At 62.8% G+C, this 17,228-nt stretch overlaps 1 protein-coding gene across 2 annotated transcripts; it reads left to right on the top strand.

Annotated features, from left to right (window-relative positions):
• The first annotated feature begins 381 nt into the window (after window positions 1-381).
• On the top strand, window positions 382-10,900 carry SCARF2 (scavenger receptor class F member 2). Of its 2 annotated transcripts, none has more exons than XM_057491603.1 (11): window positions 382-680; window positions 4,412-4,470; window positions 4,574-4,675; window positions 4,906-5,425; window positions 5,534-5,752; window positions 5,891-6,019; window positions 6,599-6,702; window positions 6,790-6,907; window positions 7,090-7,205; window positions 8,314-8,466; window positions 9,183-10,900. In XM_057491603.1, exons 1-11 carry the CDS (start codon window positions 415-417, stop codon window positions 10,082-10,084), a joined length of 2,688 nt encoding a protein of 895 aa, XP_057347586.1. In that variant the 5' UTR covers window positions 382-414; the 3' UTR covers window positions 10,085-10,900. The 2 variants fall into 2 exon arrangements, with proteins under 2 accessions (XP_057347586.1, XP_057347587.1); XM_057491604.1 differs by lacking the exon at window positions 382-680 and adding an exon at window positions 2,559-2,818.
• The last annotated feature ends 6,328 nt before the right edge of the window (window positions 10,901-17,228 follow it).

The raw sequence follows: 17,228 nt of genomic DNA, 5'->3' as shown, positions 1-17,228 counted from the left end.
GGTGGGGAGAAAAGAGGCCGGCGTGCGGTCTTGACCTAGGCTGGCTGTGGGCCTCGCCGGCCGGTTCCCAGGCGCTAGGATCAGGGGGACTTCGGTGCGTCGCGCTCTCGTCTGCCACCCCACTTCCCGACCGGGGCCTGGCCGCGCAGGGAGCGCGCTGGGCGGCTTCTCCAGTGGGTGTCGGGGTGCGGGGAGGGAGGGCCGCAGGGACGGGGATTCCTCGCGCGCGCCCCCCCGGCTCCTCCCGCCCCCACGATCGGCGGACCTCCGCCAAGTTCGCCCCAAGTTTGCGAGCGGCCGCGTGGGGGCGGGGGCCGCGCGGAGGGGCGGCGGCGCGGCCGGAGGGTGGGGTCTGGCTCGCGGGGCGGGCGCTGCCGCCTGGCCGGCCGCGGCTGGCCCGGGATCAGGGAGCCGATGTGGAATTTCCTGCCCGGCCCGGCGCCCCTCCTGCCGCCCCCCGCCCGGCCGCGCACTCCGCTTCCGGCCGCTCTCCCTGCGGCCGCACCCGCGCCCGCGCCTGCCCCGCGCCGCATGGAGGGCGCAGGGCCCCGGGGGGCCGGGCCGGCGCGGCGTCGGCGAGCCGGGGACCCGCGGCTGCTGCTGCTACTCTGGCTGCTGCCCGGCCCCGCGGCGCCCCAGGAGCTGAACCCTCGCGGCCGCAACGTGTGCCGGGCGCCCGGGTAGGAGCGCGGCCTGGCGGAGGGAGGGCCCGCGGGAGGGGGCGCCCGGGACCTCCCCGCGCCGAACGCGCCGGACCCCTCGGCCGCCCTCGCTGACGCCGGCTCCGCTGCAGGCCGGGCCTGGGCGCCGGGCCACGACGGTGCATCCGAGGATACGCCGCGCGAGACGTCGGCCGGGGGGAGGACAGAGCCGTGGGCACCGGAGGGGTGACACCCGGTGTCGGAGATCTCACACCTAGAAACAGGGCCCCTTGGGCGCTCCGTGAAGGCCGTGGGGAGAAGCCGGGGAAGGGCATTCCGAGCAGATGGAATGGCATGTGCAAAGCCTGTGGGCACTACTGCGGCGCGAGAACGGAGGGGCGATGGAGCGGCGCCCCAGGGAGGTGGGCGCCGAGAAGGTTTTGAGGCAGGCGAGACCCAGAAGGACTGATTTGTGTCCCAGAAAGACAACTCGGGCGGGAGGAAGACGGTGATGGACGTGGGCACTGAGGGGCCTGAGCTCAGAATGGACCAGAAGCGGGAACTGAAAGGACAGTCACGTGCGCCGGGGTCGGGAGACTGAAACTCCCGGGCTGGGGCACTGGGTGCCCTGCCCGGAGCGCCGCGAGAGGCCGGCCGGGGAGGCCAGTGGGGGGCAGGCAAGGGACAGGCCCTGCCGGGGGGCGAAGAGCGGAGCACAGGGCGCAGGGGTCGAAGGACTTGCTCGGCGGGTCAGAGGCCACAGCGAAGTCAAGGATATCTGCGCGCGGGGCCAGAAGCCGGTGTGAGCGGCGCCTCGGCGCGCGTTTGGGGGCGCCGCGCAGGCGGGAAGCTCGACAGGCGGCCCCGGCGTCCGGCCTGCGTCCCGTCGGGGCGCCCTGGGCCGCAGGGCCAGGGGAGGCCGCGTCCGGGGGCTTGGCGGGCGCCTTAGACAAGGGGCTGTGAGGGGGCCGCGCGGGGTTTCCGAGCTCGGATCCCGAGGCGCGCAGACCCCTCCCCGCTGCGAGCTCCGCCTCCGGGGCGGGGGCCGGCCTGGCCCGCCATCTGCTTCGCATCGAGGCCGCCGCCGCCTCCCGGGCCTCCCCGGCCCCAGGAATGCAGTGGCGGTGGCGGGCGGGGCCGCGCCTGGAGAGGGGGAGAGCGGCCCTGCCTATCCGCCCCAGCCCAACTGCCCCACGGGGTCCATGCCCGGGGATCCGGTGACAGGCTCGAGCTGTGGGAGCCTGAGCTTTTCGCGCCCACACCCCGTTCCCCAGAGACCTCCCCAGGAGGTTGCCTCTGACAGTAGCCAGGAGCCGGGGTTTTGGTTTCAGCTCCTGGAGCCACTTCTCTCACCTGTGTGGCCTCAGGGCAAATAGCTTAACCTCTCTGGGCCTGACTCCTTGTTACACGGAATTGGTGATGGTCCCCACCTCGTGGACTGTGGTCACGTGGGAGCTGGTTAAGGGGAAGGACAGCCACTCTGGGCCTTGCCACCTGGAGGCTGGGCCATCACTCTCATTACCCTCCCAAGGCCCAGGCTTGCGAGGCTCCCACCAGCTGTTCCCCTCTCTTTCCCACCTCCCAAAAGGCAGGAGGACCAGTGGAGGGGGAGCATGCTTCCAGCCAATAAAATCCCTTGCGCCTACTGTGTGCCAGGCCTGTGGCTGGTGCAGGGATAAGCAGCAGAGACAAACACTTAAAGTCAGCTGACATCTATCAAGTGCTGGGGAGGGATGTTCAGATGCAGCTTCCTTTAGGGTGATCTGGGAGACCCATGGAGGGTGACAAGTGGGCAGAGGCCCGAGGGAGAGGGGGTGGGGCCCTGTGGTGTCTAGGGGGAGGCCCTGACTGCAGGGCCAAGGGGGCTGGGCAGAGCCTGGGGTGGGTTGGGTTGGGGAAGAGGCCAGAGTGAGGGTGAGCCAGACACAGGGGTCTGCCCACTCTTGTGAGGACCTGGGCTTTTAGTCTGTGGTCCAAGGGGACCTCAGGGGGCTTTGCACAGAGTAGAAGCAGGATCTGACCAGGGTTGGCTGCCTAGTGGCAGAGGAACTAAGGGCAGATGGGTGAAGCTGAGGCCCAGGAGAAACCAGAGAGCGAGGGTGGCAAGGGTGGCAGGGGTGTCTCTCACAAGGCTGTGGCAGGGGAGGAGAGTCCCCATCCCAGATCCACTTTGGAAGGTAAGCCTGGTGTGCATTAAGAGAGCAAAGTCAAGGGTGCTTCTGGGTGTTCAGTCTTCCACCCTGGAAAGACAGGACTTCCCGAGATGGGAAGGCCTGGGGTGGGAGAGGCTGGGAGCTCATATTTGGGAGGAGGGCCCTGCTGGAAGGCTCCAAGACATTCAGTGTCAGTGTCTCTTCGGGCCCCAGGGAACTTCCTGAGGGAGCCAGTGTGGACAGAGGAGAGGAGAGGACAGCCGAGGAGGCGGCAGAAACCAGAGGGGTGTCCAGGGGGCAGGAGGAGAGCTGGGCAGATACAGGGTCCAGGTGGTGTGGTGGGCTGGGGAGAGAATGGGGGCAGATGTTGGCACAGTGAGGAGCAGTGCCCCCAGGGACCTTGCTGCTGTGGCGTGGGCAGGTTCAAGATCCCCAGGGATAAATTTTGGCAGCTTTGCTGCCAATAACAGTGGACTATAAAGGGAGCAGCCTGCTGGGAATGGCTTGGGGGCATCTGAGGGGCATGATGTGGGGCAGCTGCAGCCTTTCCCTCCCAGCCCAGCCCACCCTGCCAGGGTCCTCGGCCCCCTCCCACCTTCCTCCCACCCTCTCATTGGGTTCTGCTCTCAGATCCTCCTTTTCTCTAAAATGTGAATGGCTGCTATGTGCCTTAATGATTTGGGCAAAGTTATGCTAGGTCCCATGGGACCCTACAAAACTGCAGCCTGTCCCTTCTCAGACGCCTTTGCTCCCCAAATGGGAACATACCCCATTGTGGCCCTCATGTGTCCTCTCCAGTGGTTGTGGCTTCATTCAGGCAGGGCCTCCAAAGCTTTGCGCCCACACACCCTCTCAGCTCAGGGTTCGGGAGGCCGTACCACTCCAAAATGCGGCAGTTACAAACAATTTACCTCCTACTGGAGTAACATCATGTATCTTATAATGCCAAATAAAATTAAAGGAGATTTTTATGAAATATGAGATACTCTAACATCTCCTTCCGCCCCAGCCTTGTCCTGGTGCTCCGAGGCTCTCACTGCCTTTACACTCACAGAGGGCCCCCCTGGTGTCCCCTACCCTTCTAGAAGACGCTTCTCGCTGTCCACACACACCTCGCTCAGAGGCTGCACATCTACCTTTGTGCTTAACCCCTCTTGCGCATCCAACTGTGTCCGTCTGGCCCAGCCAGTCCTGGCACTGCCAAGGTCTGTCACATTGGGATCCTGACAAGCTGAGCAGGTCCTGGAGCCCAGGCTCTGCTCCCCAGACCCCACCTCATTGCCCCTGTGTTTTTCTTTTCTCAGGTCCTGTGGATGGGGGCGGCACAAGGAGTTAGGTGGTGTGGGGAGTGGTGGGGCGGTCTCTTGCAGAGGGGCCTGGGGCATTCTTGGAGGTCAGCTCTGTTCGGGGTCTGCCCACTGCCATCTCCCAGTGTCAGATCCTTTGAGGGTTGTAATTTGTGTCTTTCTTATTCACGGGAATCTCCCAAACTACGACAGTACTTGGCATAGGACCAAGGTCTCAATAACCATCTCCTGAAGGAGGGGGGTTTCTGGGGAGCCCCAGAAAGGACAGGGATTAAGGGCTCAGGCTCAGGGGCCCTCTCTCTGTCTGCAGCTCCCAGGAGTCCATGTGCTGCGCCGGCTGGAGGCAGCAGGGGGATGAGTGTGGGATCGGTGAGTGGGGCCTCCTGGGGGGGCTGGGCATGGGTGGGGGCGTGGAGAGGGGGGCATAGTGTAGGGGCTGGACACCCGGCAGCTCGGCCTGTCTCTTTCGCAGCGGTGTGCGAAGGCAACTCTACGTGCTCGGACAACGAGGTGTGTGTGCGGCCGGGCGAGTGCCGCTGCCGCCATGGCTACTTCGGTGCCAACTGCGACACCAGTGAGCGAGGGTCCAGGCGGGTGCTGGGCAGTGGCGTGGAATCTGAGGGCGATGGGCGGGGCCTGAACAGGGAGGCGCGGCCTCTGAGTGGGGCGGGGGTCTGATCCTGGAAACGCGATCCAGTTAGGGGCGCGTCCTTAGAGGCGGGCGTGGGACGCGGGCAGGTTCAGGCTGCGTCTGGGCTCCTTCGCGAGCTCCCTGGCCTCCCCCACTCTCGGCTCCCCCCTCAGAGTGCCCGCGCCAGTTCTGGGGCCCCGACTGCAAGGAGCTATGTATCTGCCACCCTCACGGGCAGTGCGAGGACGTGACCGGCCAGTGTACGTGTCACGCGCGGCGCTGGGGCACACGCTGCGAGCATGCATGCCAGTGCCAGCACGGCGCGTGCCACCCGCGGAGCGGCGCGTGTCGTTGTGAGCCTGGCTGGTGGGGCGCGCAGTGCGCCAACGCGTGTTACTGCAGCACCACGTCACGCTGCGACGCACAGACGGGAGCGTGCCTGTGCCACGCAGGCTGGTGGGGCCGCAGCTGCAACAATCAGTGCGCCTGCAACACGTCGCCGTGCGAGCAGCAGAGCGGCCGCTGCCAGTGCCGGGAGCGCACGTTCGGCGCGCGCTGCGAGCGCTACTGCCAGTGCTTCCGCGGCCGCTGCCACCCTGTGGACGGCACGTGCGCGTGCGAGCCGGGCTACCGCGGCAAGTACTGCCGGGAGCCGTGCCCTGCGGGCTTCTACGGCCTGGGCTGCCGCCGCCGGTAAGCACGGACCCCCGGCCGGCTAGGGGGGACGCAGGAAGGGTGGGCCGCCGAAGGGGGCTGGGGGAAGCGACTCCGGGCCCTGCCTAGCCTCCCCTGCCTCCCCAGATGCGGCCAGTGCAAGGGCCAGCAGCCATGCACGGTGGCCGAGGGCCGCTGCCTGACATGCGAGCCCGGCTGGAACGGCACCAAGTGTGACCAGCCGTGCGCTGCCGGCTTCTACGGCGAGGGCTGTGGCCACCGGTGCCCGCCGTGTCGCGATGGGCATGCCTGCAACCACGTCACCGGCAAGTGCACGCGCTGCAACGCGGGCTGGATCGGCGACCGGTGAGCAGCCCATACCCGGATTGGCCCCAGACATGCAGCCCCCAGCCTGCCTCCCCCTGAATGCCCTTCGCGGAGCGCACTAGGGGCCTTCCTGTTTGCCCGCATTTGCGCTGATGCCCCCTCCCCGCGCGTTCCAAGGTGCGAGACCAAGTGCAGCAATGGCACTTACGGCGAGGACTGCGCATTTGTGTGCGCCGACTGCGGCAGCGGCCACTGCGACTTTCAGTCGGGACGTTGCCTGTGCAGCCCCGGCGTCCACGGGCCCCAGTGAGTGCACCGGGACCCAAAGGGGGTTGGGGGATACGTACCCGACACAGGACTTCAGCCTGACCCCCGGTGTTGCTATGCTGGCCGTCGAGGTAGGACCCTGGAGCCTTGGCCCCTTACCTCAGCTAGGGAGTGACGGCAGGCTCTTTCGGGCGATTTCCTGCCCTGGTGTGGAGCTGACCCTTGGAGCAGGATCTGGCGACCTGTCAACCTGTGGTCATGGGCTCCTGAAGACTCGGGCTAGGTGACCCCGAACTGGTGTGAAGCGAGCAAGGACCTCTCCTTACAGCCAAGGGCCTGGTCTGGCAACCCCAGTTCTCATCCACACAAGAGTCAGCCCCAGTAAAGGGCACTGCGGCCGGGTGACGACAGCCGTCACCAGTCCGCCTCCTGCTGGTTTTGCACACGTTTCTAAAGCATTGATGGCCCAGTGTGTGCCCGGAGGTGGGGGTGGGCATCAATCCTTAGTGCACGGAGCTAAAGAGCCTGGCTCCGGGCCCGGGGCTGGCTGGCCACAGGGCGAGGGCGGGAGGCACCACGGAGGCCGTTGTGGACCTCCCTGACCCTGAGACCCCGCAGCTGTAATCTGACGTGCCCGCCTGGGCTCCACGGCGTGGATTGCGCCCAGCCCTGCAACTGCCACGAGGACTCGTGCGACCCGGTCACCGGTGCCTGCCGCCTGGGTGAGTGCGGTGGGGGTCGTGTCCCGTCGGGGGACTCGGGGTGGGGGGAGCCGGCCAGCGCGCTGACCCCTGCCCCCCCCCCCACAGAGACCAACCAGCGCAAAGGCGTGATGGGTGCGGGCGCGCTGCTTGCGCTGCTCCTCGGCCTGCTGCTCTCGCTGCTCGGCTGCTGCTGCGCCTGCCGCGGCAAGGACCCGGCACGCCGGTGAGGAGCGCGCGGTGCTGCGCTCCCCCGGGCTCAGGCCGCACCCCGTCTGCGGCGCTGCCGGCCCCGCCCCCGGGGTGGGGCCCCGTCTATCTTTAGCTCAGGCCGCGCCCCTCCGAGCTTGGGCTCCACCCACCCTCTCAAGGCCCCGCCCCGCCCCTCACTCAGGCCCCGCCCCGCAGGGAGCTCTCGCTCGGGAGGAAGAAGGCTCCGCAACGGCTGTGCGGGCGCTTCAGCCGCATCAGTATGAAGCTGCCGCGCATCCCGCTCCGCAGGCAGAAGCTGCCCAAGGTCGTAGGTAGGGATGCCGGCACGGGGTCTCCCTGGGAACACCTCCCGACACAGGGGGCTGCTGGGAAATGAGTGTGAAGGGGTGTGGGTAGGAAATGCGGGACCCTGAGTGTGGATGCGAGTGGGCGTGGGGAGACGAGACCACAGGGAAGAGGGCCTGCCGGTGCAGGCAAGCCGGGGAGGAAGGCAGGAGGCCTAGGTGTGCAGGCGAGTGTGGGCCCCCCGTATGGGAGGCGGTGGGCCCTGCCTCTGAGTAATGGAGGGGCTGAGGACGTCCGGGTCCGCAGCCGCCCCCACACCCACCCCCCGCCCAGTCTGTAGAAGCGCACTGAGCCCGGGTGGGGAGCTGCAGGCGAAGACGCGCCCCTGCCTGCATCCCCTGCAGTGTGCTTTGTGCCTCCTGGAAAGTGGGCAGGCTGGTCTCGCCCCCCCCCCCCAGGATCCCGGATCGGGAGAGGGAGGCGTGCTTCTGTGGGCACTGACCCACCCCAGGGGTTGGCTCTCTCCCTCTTTCCTACTTGTTTCTGAAGACCAGGGGAAGGGGGAGATTCAGTCTTCTAGGAGGTAAATATGCAGACAGCCGAGAAAACCTGCCAGCCCATTCATTAGAGTGGGACCTATGTACACAGGTGTGGGGGCTGGAGCCTACATGCCATCTGTGTAAAGGGGACAGGCCAGCCAGCATCTGGGACTCCCAGGTTGTGAGATCTGCATCTGTGGAGCCCAGACCTGGGGGTGCAGCCTGCTGAGATGGGCTGAACCAAAGGGTGGCCTCACTACTGCACATTTGAACTCAAAAAGTGCTCCGGGGCAGTCCAGATCCCGGAGGACAGGGTTTGGAGCATTGCCTGGAGGCCCTGGTGGCCTGTCTCAGCCAGGCATTATCTCTAGCGTTCTTTCCCAGCCTTGTTCAGCTCCCTGACTTGCACACACTAGCCTTGCACCTTTGAGTGTGTTCTGGCCTAGTGTCACTCTGCCTTTTGAATTGCCTGTTTCACTCCGTTTTAGGGTAGGGCTGTGTTGGTCACCCCATCGCTTGTGGCAGGGGGGCTGTCGAGGGCACTGGCTGGGGCAGGATGGGGCCCTCTGGCAGCTGTGCCTCCCTCCGTCCCCAGTAGCTCATCACGACCTGGATAACACACTCAGCTGCAGCTTCCTGGAGCCACCCTCTGGCCTGGAACAGCCCTCGCCATCGTGGTCCTCCCGTGCCTCCTTCTCTTCCTTTGACACCACCGATGAAGGCCCTGTGTACTGTGTACCCCACGAGGGTGAGAACCACTGTGCCTGGGCCTCACTCCAGCCTGGGGAAATGGTCCAGCTGTGAAGATCCCTGCACTTGGAGGGACGGGCAGGAAGGGCGCCATGGGGCTTGGGCACAGCTGAGGCTGCAGAGTGGGGTTCTGTGCTGCCCAGCGCCGGTTGGAGGTGGAGCCTGGGGAAGTGGGTGGGCTGTCCTGTCTCTAGCCACACTTCTGGGGGAGACCAGGCAGAGAGAAGGTTCTGGGCCTGGGTGGGAGGTGTCAGAGGAGATAGGAGGCGGCCCTCTGCAGGATATGCTGACACACCTTCACCTGAAGCCTGGGCTGCAGACATCAGGAAGCAGCCTGACTGGTTGGGATTCTGGCCTCTCCTTGTGCAGGCGACTGACCTCTGAGCTTTAAAAGCCTTATCTGTTAAAGAAGGTTAATGAATCTCCTTTGAGGAGTTGCAGGTCAAATTTGATGATGGTGGCCCCCAGGGCTGGGGATGTGGTGGAGCAGGGGTGTAAGGCCAGGCCGAGGCTGGGGCGTCAGCCCAGAACCAAGGCCTTCACCGCACGGCGCTCAGCCACACGCCCTGGGTCTCTGAACTGTTTGTGGTTAGTGCTATGAATGGGCCAGGCGACTGAACACCAGGAGGAGGGAAGGCCAAGGTTTGGGCCTGGAGGCTGGACAGCCTCGAGCCCTTTCCGGAGGTGGTGACTGCCCCGCCCTTACCTTGTTAGAGGCGGCATCTGAGAGCCGGGATGCGGAGGCCCCTATCGCCCCTGCCGAGGCGCTGGCGTCATCCCCTGCACTGGTAACCATGCCAGCGCCCACGGAGGAGACTACGCCGCTCCGCGCGTCTTCCGACAGCGAGCGGTCGGCATCGAGCGTGGAGGGCCCTGGCGGGGCGCTGTATGCGCGTGTGGCCCGGCGCGAGGCCCGGCCGGTCCGGGCCCGGGGCGAGGCTGGAGGCCTGTCGCTTTCGCCATCGCCCGAGAACAGAAAGCCACCGCCACCGGACCCTGCCACCAAGCCCAAGGTGTCCTGGATCCACGGCAAGCACGGTGCCGCCGCCCGTGCACCCTCGCCGCCACCCGCGGGCACCGAGGCCGCGCCCAGCCCCAGCAAGAGGAAACGGACGCCCAGTGACATGTCCGCCCGGCCAGAAGAACCAGGCAGTCCCCGGGCCCGTGACCCGACGCCGAGGCCCTCGGGGCTGGCCGAGGAGGGGCCAGCCTTCGCCGCACCCTCGCCACCTCGAGCTCGGGCGCGGGGCCGCGGCCTTGGCCTCTCGGAGCCCACGGACGCTGGTGGTCCACCGCGCAGCGCGCCCGAGGCCGCCTCCATGCTGGCCGCCGAGCTGCGCGACAAGACTCGCAGCCTGGGTCGCGCCGAGGGGACCCCGGGCGCGCAGGTCTCCCGGGAGAAGCCGGCGCCGCCGCAGAAGGCCAAGCGCTCGGTACTGCCCGCCTCGCCAGCCCGCGCGCCCCCCGCGCTCGAGGCCCCGGGGCCTGAGAAGGCAGCGGCCGGCGTGCCGGTGCCCGACACCCCCCGGAAGAAGACCCCCATTCAAAAGCCGCCGCGCAAGAAGAGCCGGGAAGTGGCGGGCGAGCTGGGCAGGGTGGGCATGCCCACCCTGTAGCAGGCGCCGGCCCGGCTGTGCCCGCAGATCCCCCGGCTTAGCAGCGCTGCTTGCCACCCCACGCTCCGCACCCGCCGAGCGTCGCCCGCAGCGACAGGGCACGGCGCCTCCTGGGAACCCGGCCCAGAGCGTGGGGGGCAGTGTGTCTCACTGGCTCGGGCCAGCGGCGGCTCCTTGATTGGAGAACCGTGCCCGGGCGGGAAGGCCGCTTCCCATTTGCCGAGGCCTGACGGGTGCTTAGCTGGCGACCCCCTCCCATGCCTGTTCTTGGGGGCTCAGGCCAGCGGGGTCTCAGAGGCAGAGGACCTGAGGGTTCTGCGTGGAGTCCACATCTTACTGGCCCAGAGGGCCCTTGGCTGGGGCTCCCTTCTCATTGGCTGAGACCAGAAGCACTTCCGCCCTGGCTGCCTCTCATTGGCCGGGGCCTGGCGCCTGTGGCTGGAGGCTCCTTTCCTTGACCTTAGCCTAAGGTTGTTTCCACTGGCTGGGCCCTGGGGCATCTGGTTGACCAGAGCCTGGGGAGGAGGGCTGGTCTCTGCTCCTCAGGAGACTAGGCCCATCCCACCCCTTCCCCCTTCCCTCCGTGTGCCCCCAGCTCCTGGCTTCCCCTGCCCTGGCCCCTCAGCTGTCAAGCTGGTTTTGATGGCCTCCCCCACCCCACACGCCGTGGGAACCCGAGGGGTGACTTCAGTGGCCTGAGATGTATTTATAGGCCCCCGGCAGGGCTGCTCCCACCCCATCCCAGTGCCCAGGATGGGCCCCTCTCAGCAGGGGCTCTGCCAAAGCTTTCTAAATAAAGTGCCTTCCCCCCCTGTGCTCTGACTGCTTCCTACTTGCAGTCCTCTGACATGGATGTCCCCCAAAAGCAACTGTATGTGACCAGCCTGCACTCACACCCCCGGGACCCCTCCAGCTTCCGGGAAAGCCTGGAAACTCAGGTGTGGGTGCCCAGGGACTACGCTGTAAGTGGGTGGTGTCCATCTGCCCATCCTTGGTTCATCGAGTTCAGTGATCGTTCACCTTGGCTGGCCCATCCCGGACCTGCTGCCTGGGAGGAAGAACGGGGTGGGAGGCCCTTGGCTACAAGGAGCTGGTGCTAGGGCTCCTTCTGACCTGTGCTTTCCACACTGGCCACTGCTGTTACCCTCGTGGGCTCCCAGCTATTTGGTACGACTGGGGCAGGTCAGAGGCCGGGCCCCGGGGGCAGTGGGCCACTGGCACAGCTTCCAGCCCAGCCCGTCTGGCACAAATAAGACGGTTTGGACTGCACAGAGCCCTGCTGTCCACCTCAATGGGCTCCTTGTCCTCAGCCGGAAATTCTCACCCCCCACCCTGCCAGGCAGCAGGAGGTGGGGGCGAGGGAGGGAGCATGCCTGGCCCAGAGCCCTGGCTGGCTTTTCAGGCAGCCCAGCTTCCTAGCCTTGGCCAGCCCCCAACTCTGGCCTGGCCCTCTATCTCTGATCATTCGTTGCCCACATCTTCGCAGCCGGCCCTCAGGCAAGGCCTCCCTAGTGACCTTCCTGAGCTAATTCTATGGCATCCACTGTCCTCTGTCCACCTGGGCTCTTCCCATCTCTCAGACTCTGCATGGCCAGCTTCCTGCCCGTCTTTTGATGCCCAGCTCTTTCAATTAGGAGATTCTGCCAACATTCTCCAATCACTGCCCCGCCCCCATCCTGCAGCCCCCGGTTTGCTATGAGGTCTGACCAGGGCTGGCAGCTCAGGGGTCTCACCTGGCGAGTCTACAGCCCTCTGTCCGGATGCCACATTGAGGTCAATATTGGAGACCCAACACTGGTGACCACCAGAGTGGAGATGGCCTCATGTGATGGGCAGGACCTCTGGTGTGGCTTGCATGGACACAGCGCCTACATCTGGCCTGGGCAGGCAGCGTGTGGAATCTAGGCTGCCTGTCTCCCGGGCACGCTACCTCCCTCAGGCCGGCTGGGCACCCTCCCAGCCTTGGCCCTGTGGCAGGCCAGCCTCTGATGCGTTTAGGCAGCCGGCCATGCTGGCTGCTGGGGTTGAGAACACAGGCTTAAAGTTGGTCAGGAGGGGCAGATGCGGAGCTTGGCCCAGCAAGGGTAGGGCAGTGACTGAGGACAGTGGGGAGGACAGCCCAGTGGCACAGAACATTGTCTTGCTTTGCAAACCCCCCCGCCCCCGCCCCCAACCAGCACCACCAAGTGCCACGCTTCTGCTCCCTGGCCCCCACCTCCCAGCTCTGGCTCTTCCTCATCCCCCAGCCTGGGTCAGCACAGCGTGGGGAGACCAGAATGGTCCCAACAACCGGGCCCTGCCCTGGGAGCCCTCCAGGGCATGAGACCCTGACCTTCATGGGCCCCTCTATGTGGTTGCCCCACAGAGCAGGGGTGCCTCCTGTTCTTCCCGCTGCCAACCCCCACCCTGTGGGCTGGATGCTGTGCCCTGGATGCCAGGCAGGACTCAGGCCAAGACACCCCCAAGATGATCCTGGTAGCTGTCCAGGGAGGAAGCGGCCACAGCCCCTCAACACCCCTGCCCCCACCCCCTCCTGTCCCACCCCTGGCTCGCAGCAGCGCGGCTCCCAGGGCAGGCGCCACAAAAGGGAACCGCGGCTGCTGGAACCTCTGTTGCCATGGGGACGGGGACCACAGGACCCACATCTGGTAGCGATTGAGGAGGAAAAATTATGAGTCGTGGAAAATGCAAATATTTTTTGTAGCACAGAGCACAAAGGAGCGGGAGGAATGTGGGACTGGAGGAGGCCTGGGCCCAGCCGGGTTTCCAACGAGGACATACCACAAAGAGAGACAGAACTATGCGCGTACCCCGCCATGCTCGCAGAACACCGAGGCAGACACACACCACAGGCGTGCACCCACACACAGCCAGGCCCAGGACGCCCACCTGCCAGCATACACACTTCCCTGGAAGGAAACAGACACCATCACTCCAGCACTCACCCTCCAACACACGGAGACGCTGAGACGCAAACACGCCCTGCAGCATGGCACAAACACACCAGCAAGAACCAAAGGATCACCCAAGGAGAGAGGTGCACGGTAACAAGCACGCTCTGCGGCCAGCCCATGGGGACCGGCACGTGCTCACCCCGCAGGCACTTGCAATCCAGCTGATATGCAGGAGCAGCAAGCACGCGCTCTCCCAAAACTGCCGCTGCCACGTATTGCACACACTGGGACAGCAGAGAGATGGAAAGAAGGGCGCAACCGTGCAACACAAACACACACACCACCAACTTACAGGAGCATCAAGAGAGACACAGACCCCACAACACACACATGCAAACACCAAGAGGCGCTCACTTGGCAATCACATGCCCTCCACCAGACATCCAGATGTACATGCATACACACACGCCACACAGGAACATGGTGACACACACAGAATGTGTGACACACACATCCTACCAGACCCACAGAAGCATAGAGACACCTATCTTACAAACACAGAGAAACACACACCACAGCAAACAGAAACAAGTCTGCAGCAGCCACAGAGCTCACCAAGCCTGACTAAACGCTGAGGCCCACCCTCAGACTCAAACACACACACACACACACACACACGTGCAAACACTCCACCTGAAACAGAGAGATGAGTCCACGCACCCTACAAACCGCCAGACCCGTGGGGCACCCAGTCAGCTGCCGGCACTGAATCATCTGAGCCGTGTTGCAGAAAAGCAGAGATGGTTGGGAGATCGCATGTCTGTGCCCGGGAATGGCTGACCCTAAAAGCCCACTTGGCCCTCACACACACCAAGGACCCCCGCTCTTCCCCATGACTCCCTTGTCTATTCACCTCTAGGTGCTCCCAAGCACCCTCCTTTCCCTGCAGACAGTCTTCATTAGCAAACTTTCTTCCTGTCACTGGATCCCCATTCAAATCAGCCCCCCACGGTTCTGGCGCCCCGATTTGGCGTGGGTTGAACTTTGCCTTAGGATCCCGTTCACTGCGTCCAGGCAATGAGGTCCCTCGGAGCCCTTGTGTGCCACTCCTGGGTGGCGATCAAAGGCCCTCACAGCGGCTCTCCTCTGGTCCTGTGCCCTGAGCCCTGGGCCTTTGGTAGCACTGTAAGAATTTGATTTCGGGTTCATTTTGAGGACTTGTTCATTTCTGGTGCCTGATTCTTTTGGTTTCACTGTCTGACCATTTGGTCTTATGCTTGTCTTTTTTGTTTGTTTGTCTGTTTTGAGCTTAAATCAATTAGGAGTTTGTACCCACTGGAAGGATGGTTTGGAGACATGGCCAGTAGAAGGAAAGAGTGGGGCTATTTTGAAGGTTTCCTTAAGATCAGTCAGAGAGGCTGCGATAGGAACAGGCAGGTGAGCTTGTGACATACCCAACAGCACGCTTTGCTGAGACTCACCCAGGTGCCTGGCAATCAGTGCCTCCCGAGAGAGCCATGGTGCACCTGGCAGGGTTAGGAACATTGAGGTCTCAGCACAGGGAGTGAGGGCTGAGGACAGGTGAGGGTATCTGTGGAGGTCAGGGACCATGTGGCAGAAGAGTAGGGCAGGCGGGGTAGTAAGGGGGGTTCAGTGGGGTGTGGCCCATGGATGACTGCATCTGGGGTCTCCATCAGGGATGGTCTTCAGCAGAGGTCTGCCACTGGAAAGGCCAGCTGTAGGGCTGAGGTCACCTGCTTTAGTCCAGAATTTGGTTAGTTTCATAATAGCTGATACAGGGAAGCCACCCAAGGGTCCATCAGCCAATGAGCAGATTATCAAAATATGGTCCATCCATACAATGGACTATTATTCAGCCCTAAAAAGGAAGAAAATCATGACACATGCTACAACATGGGTGAACTGTGAGGACATTATGCTCAGTGAAATAAGCCAGACACAAAAAGACAGATACTGTATGATTCCATTTATACAAGGTACTTAGAGTGGTCAGTTTCATAGAGACAGAAGGGAATGGTAGCTTGCAGGGCTGCAGGGAGGGAGAATTAACCAGTTACTGGTTAATAGGTCTAGAGTTTCAGTTTCACGAGATGGAAAGAGTTACAGGGATGGATGGTGGGATGGCTGCGCAGGGCAAGTGTGCGTCACATCGCTGACCTGTCCGCTTAAAAATAGTTAAGATGGCAAATGTTATGTGTATTTTAACCCAACAACAGGAAGGAATTTTTAAAAAAGGAAAAAAGAGAAGTTGATCAGAGGGAAGTCCAGTGGGTGAGCCTCGGCTGTTGCTGGGGGCCGTCAGCCCAAAGCTCATCCCAAAGGCACCCCATTCCAGTGGCTTTTTTTTCCCACTTCAAAAAAAATGTTTAATGCTCACTGACTTGTGAAAATGAATATATAGGTGTTAACAAAAAACGCAGCTGATAAGCCTGCGAGCACACAGACAGGGCTCCACTGATGGGATTGACCAGCCATTTCTTACAGTCTCAGAAATTTCAGTCTTGTCAGGCATTTAAGGATGCCAGAAATCATGCCGAGCCAGGGGTTCAGATGTTGGCCTTCCAAGAAGAGCGCCGAGGCCGGCCGGGGGGAAGGTGGTTCCGCGCAGACACAAAGCGTTGGGCGGTCCTTCAGTTTCATTACACACCAGACTAGTGCTGTCTTGGTCAGTTTTTTCAGTCTTTTCCTTTCCACCATGATTTGCTTAAAAAAAAAAAAAAAGACTATTTTTTAAAGCAGTTTTAGGTTCACAGGAAAATTGAGCAGCAGTTACAGAGATTCCCCATATACCTCCCGCCCGTCCCGTAAGAGCCTCCCCAGCAGTCACCCTCCCCCACCAAGTGGGACATTTGTTTTGAGATGAACCTGCAGCGACATCCCATCGCCCAGAGTCCCTGGTTTGCGCCAGGTTCGCTGTACGTCCTGTGGGTTTGGACAGATAGATAATGACATGTGGCCACCGTTCTCGTATTTTTTCAGAGTAGTTTCACCCCCTAAAAGTCTTCTGTGCCGACTAGTCTCCCTTCCCCTCCCCTAGCCCGACAGCCTTTTTACTGGTCCTTGTGAGGTTTCCGCAGTTCTCCTTTCCCACGACGTCGTCCAGTTGGAACCACAGAGCATGTAGCCTTTTCAGATGGGCTTCTTTCACGCAGGGACGTGCACTTAAGGTCCCCCCCGTCCTCCCGGCCTGATAGCCCAGCTCTCTTTAGCGCTGGTAACATCCCATCGCCTGGGCGGGCCGCAGCTTATTCCCTCCCCTTCGGGAAGACATCTCGGTTGCTCCAGGGACGTTTTATTAATGACCTGACTTGCGTTTCTGAGAGGCAGGGCGTGCGCTGGAGGGATTCATTCACAGACCTACAGTGGGCATCCATGCCCACGGGCTGCCCGTCTGGAAGACTCGCGGCGGCGTTTGCAGCAGCCTCAGGGCGGCCTTCCTCCCCCGCAGCGTTTTGCCCGCGAGGTGGAAGTGGGGCAATGGTGCCATCTAGCGGTCGGCTGTGGCAGCGGCGTGACGAGCCCAAATGAGCAGGGGAGACAGAGCGGCCGAAATACAAGGAGCCCGGCAGCTCGCCCGCAGTCCGACGGGATGCGGTGTCCCAGGCCCTGAGTCCCCAAAGCAGGCACAGCCGGGTGATAAAAGCCAGAAGGCCGACTGACAGCATGTGCATGAAGTGACACCAGCCGGACCGCGATCCACGCGGGCACAGCGTGGACCCGCTGGCCCTGCCCTCATGTAGGACGACAGCCCGTCTCCCAGTCATGCCATGTGTAAGAGCGCCCATGGAATCTCCCCCAAGGTCTTGCAGGCACCAGAGTGTGCCACCCCACAGGCCACCAAGACACGGAGGGTCTTGTCCCTCAGAAGTGAGCACGGTGGGTGTCAGGAAGGACATCCCGACATCGCTCCAACGTGGGTGCGCCCGGACGGTGTCATGCTGAATGGAGGAGGCCAGCCTCAAGGCAGCCCGTGGATAGAGACCGAAAGCTGAATGACCTCAGGGCCGGCGGGTGGGACTTGCCGGTCAATGGGCAGAGTTTCTGTGTTGGGAGATGAAAACGTTTGGACCCATAGTAGCGATGGTCGCACAACAATGTGGATGTACTTAATGCTGCTGAACTGTACACTTAAGTGCTGTTAAAATGTAAATTTTATGCCATCTGTATTTTATCACAATTTAAATATATATATATAGAGAGAGAAAATACAACTAAAAAAAAAACAAAAG

The sequence above is a fragment of the Manis pentadactyla genome, chromosome 14 (genome assembly GCF_030020395.1).
Source record: "Manis pentadactyla isolate mManPen7 chromosome 14, mManPen7.hap1, whole genome shotgun sequence".
Classification (NCBI taxonomy): Eukaryota; Metazoa; Chordata; class Mammalia; order Pholidota; family Manidae; genus Manis; species Manis pentadactyla.
The sequence above is the reverse complement of the archived record's forward strand: the minus strand, read 5'-3'. Positions and strand labels throughout refer to the sequence as shown.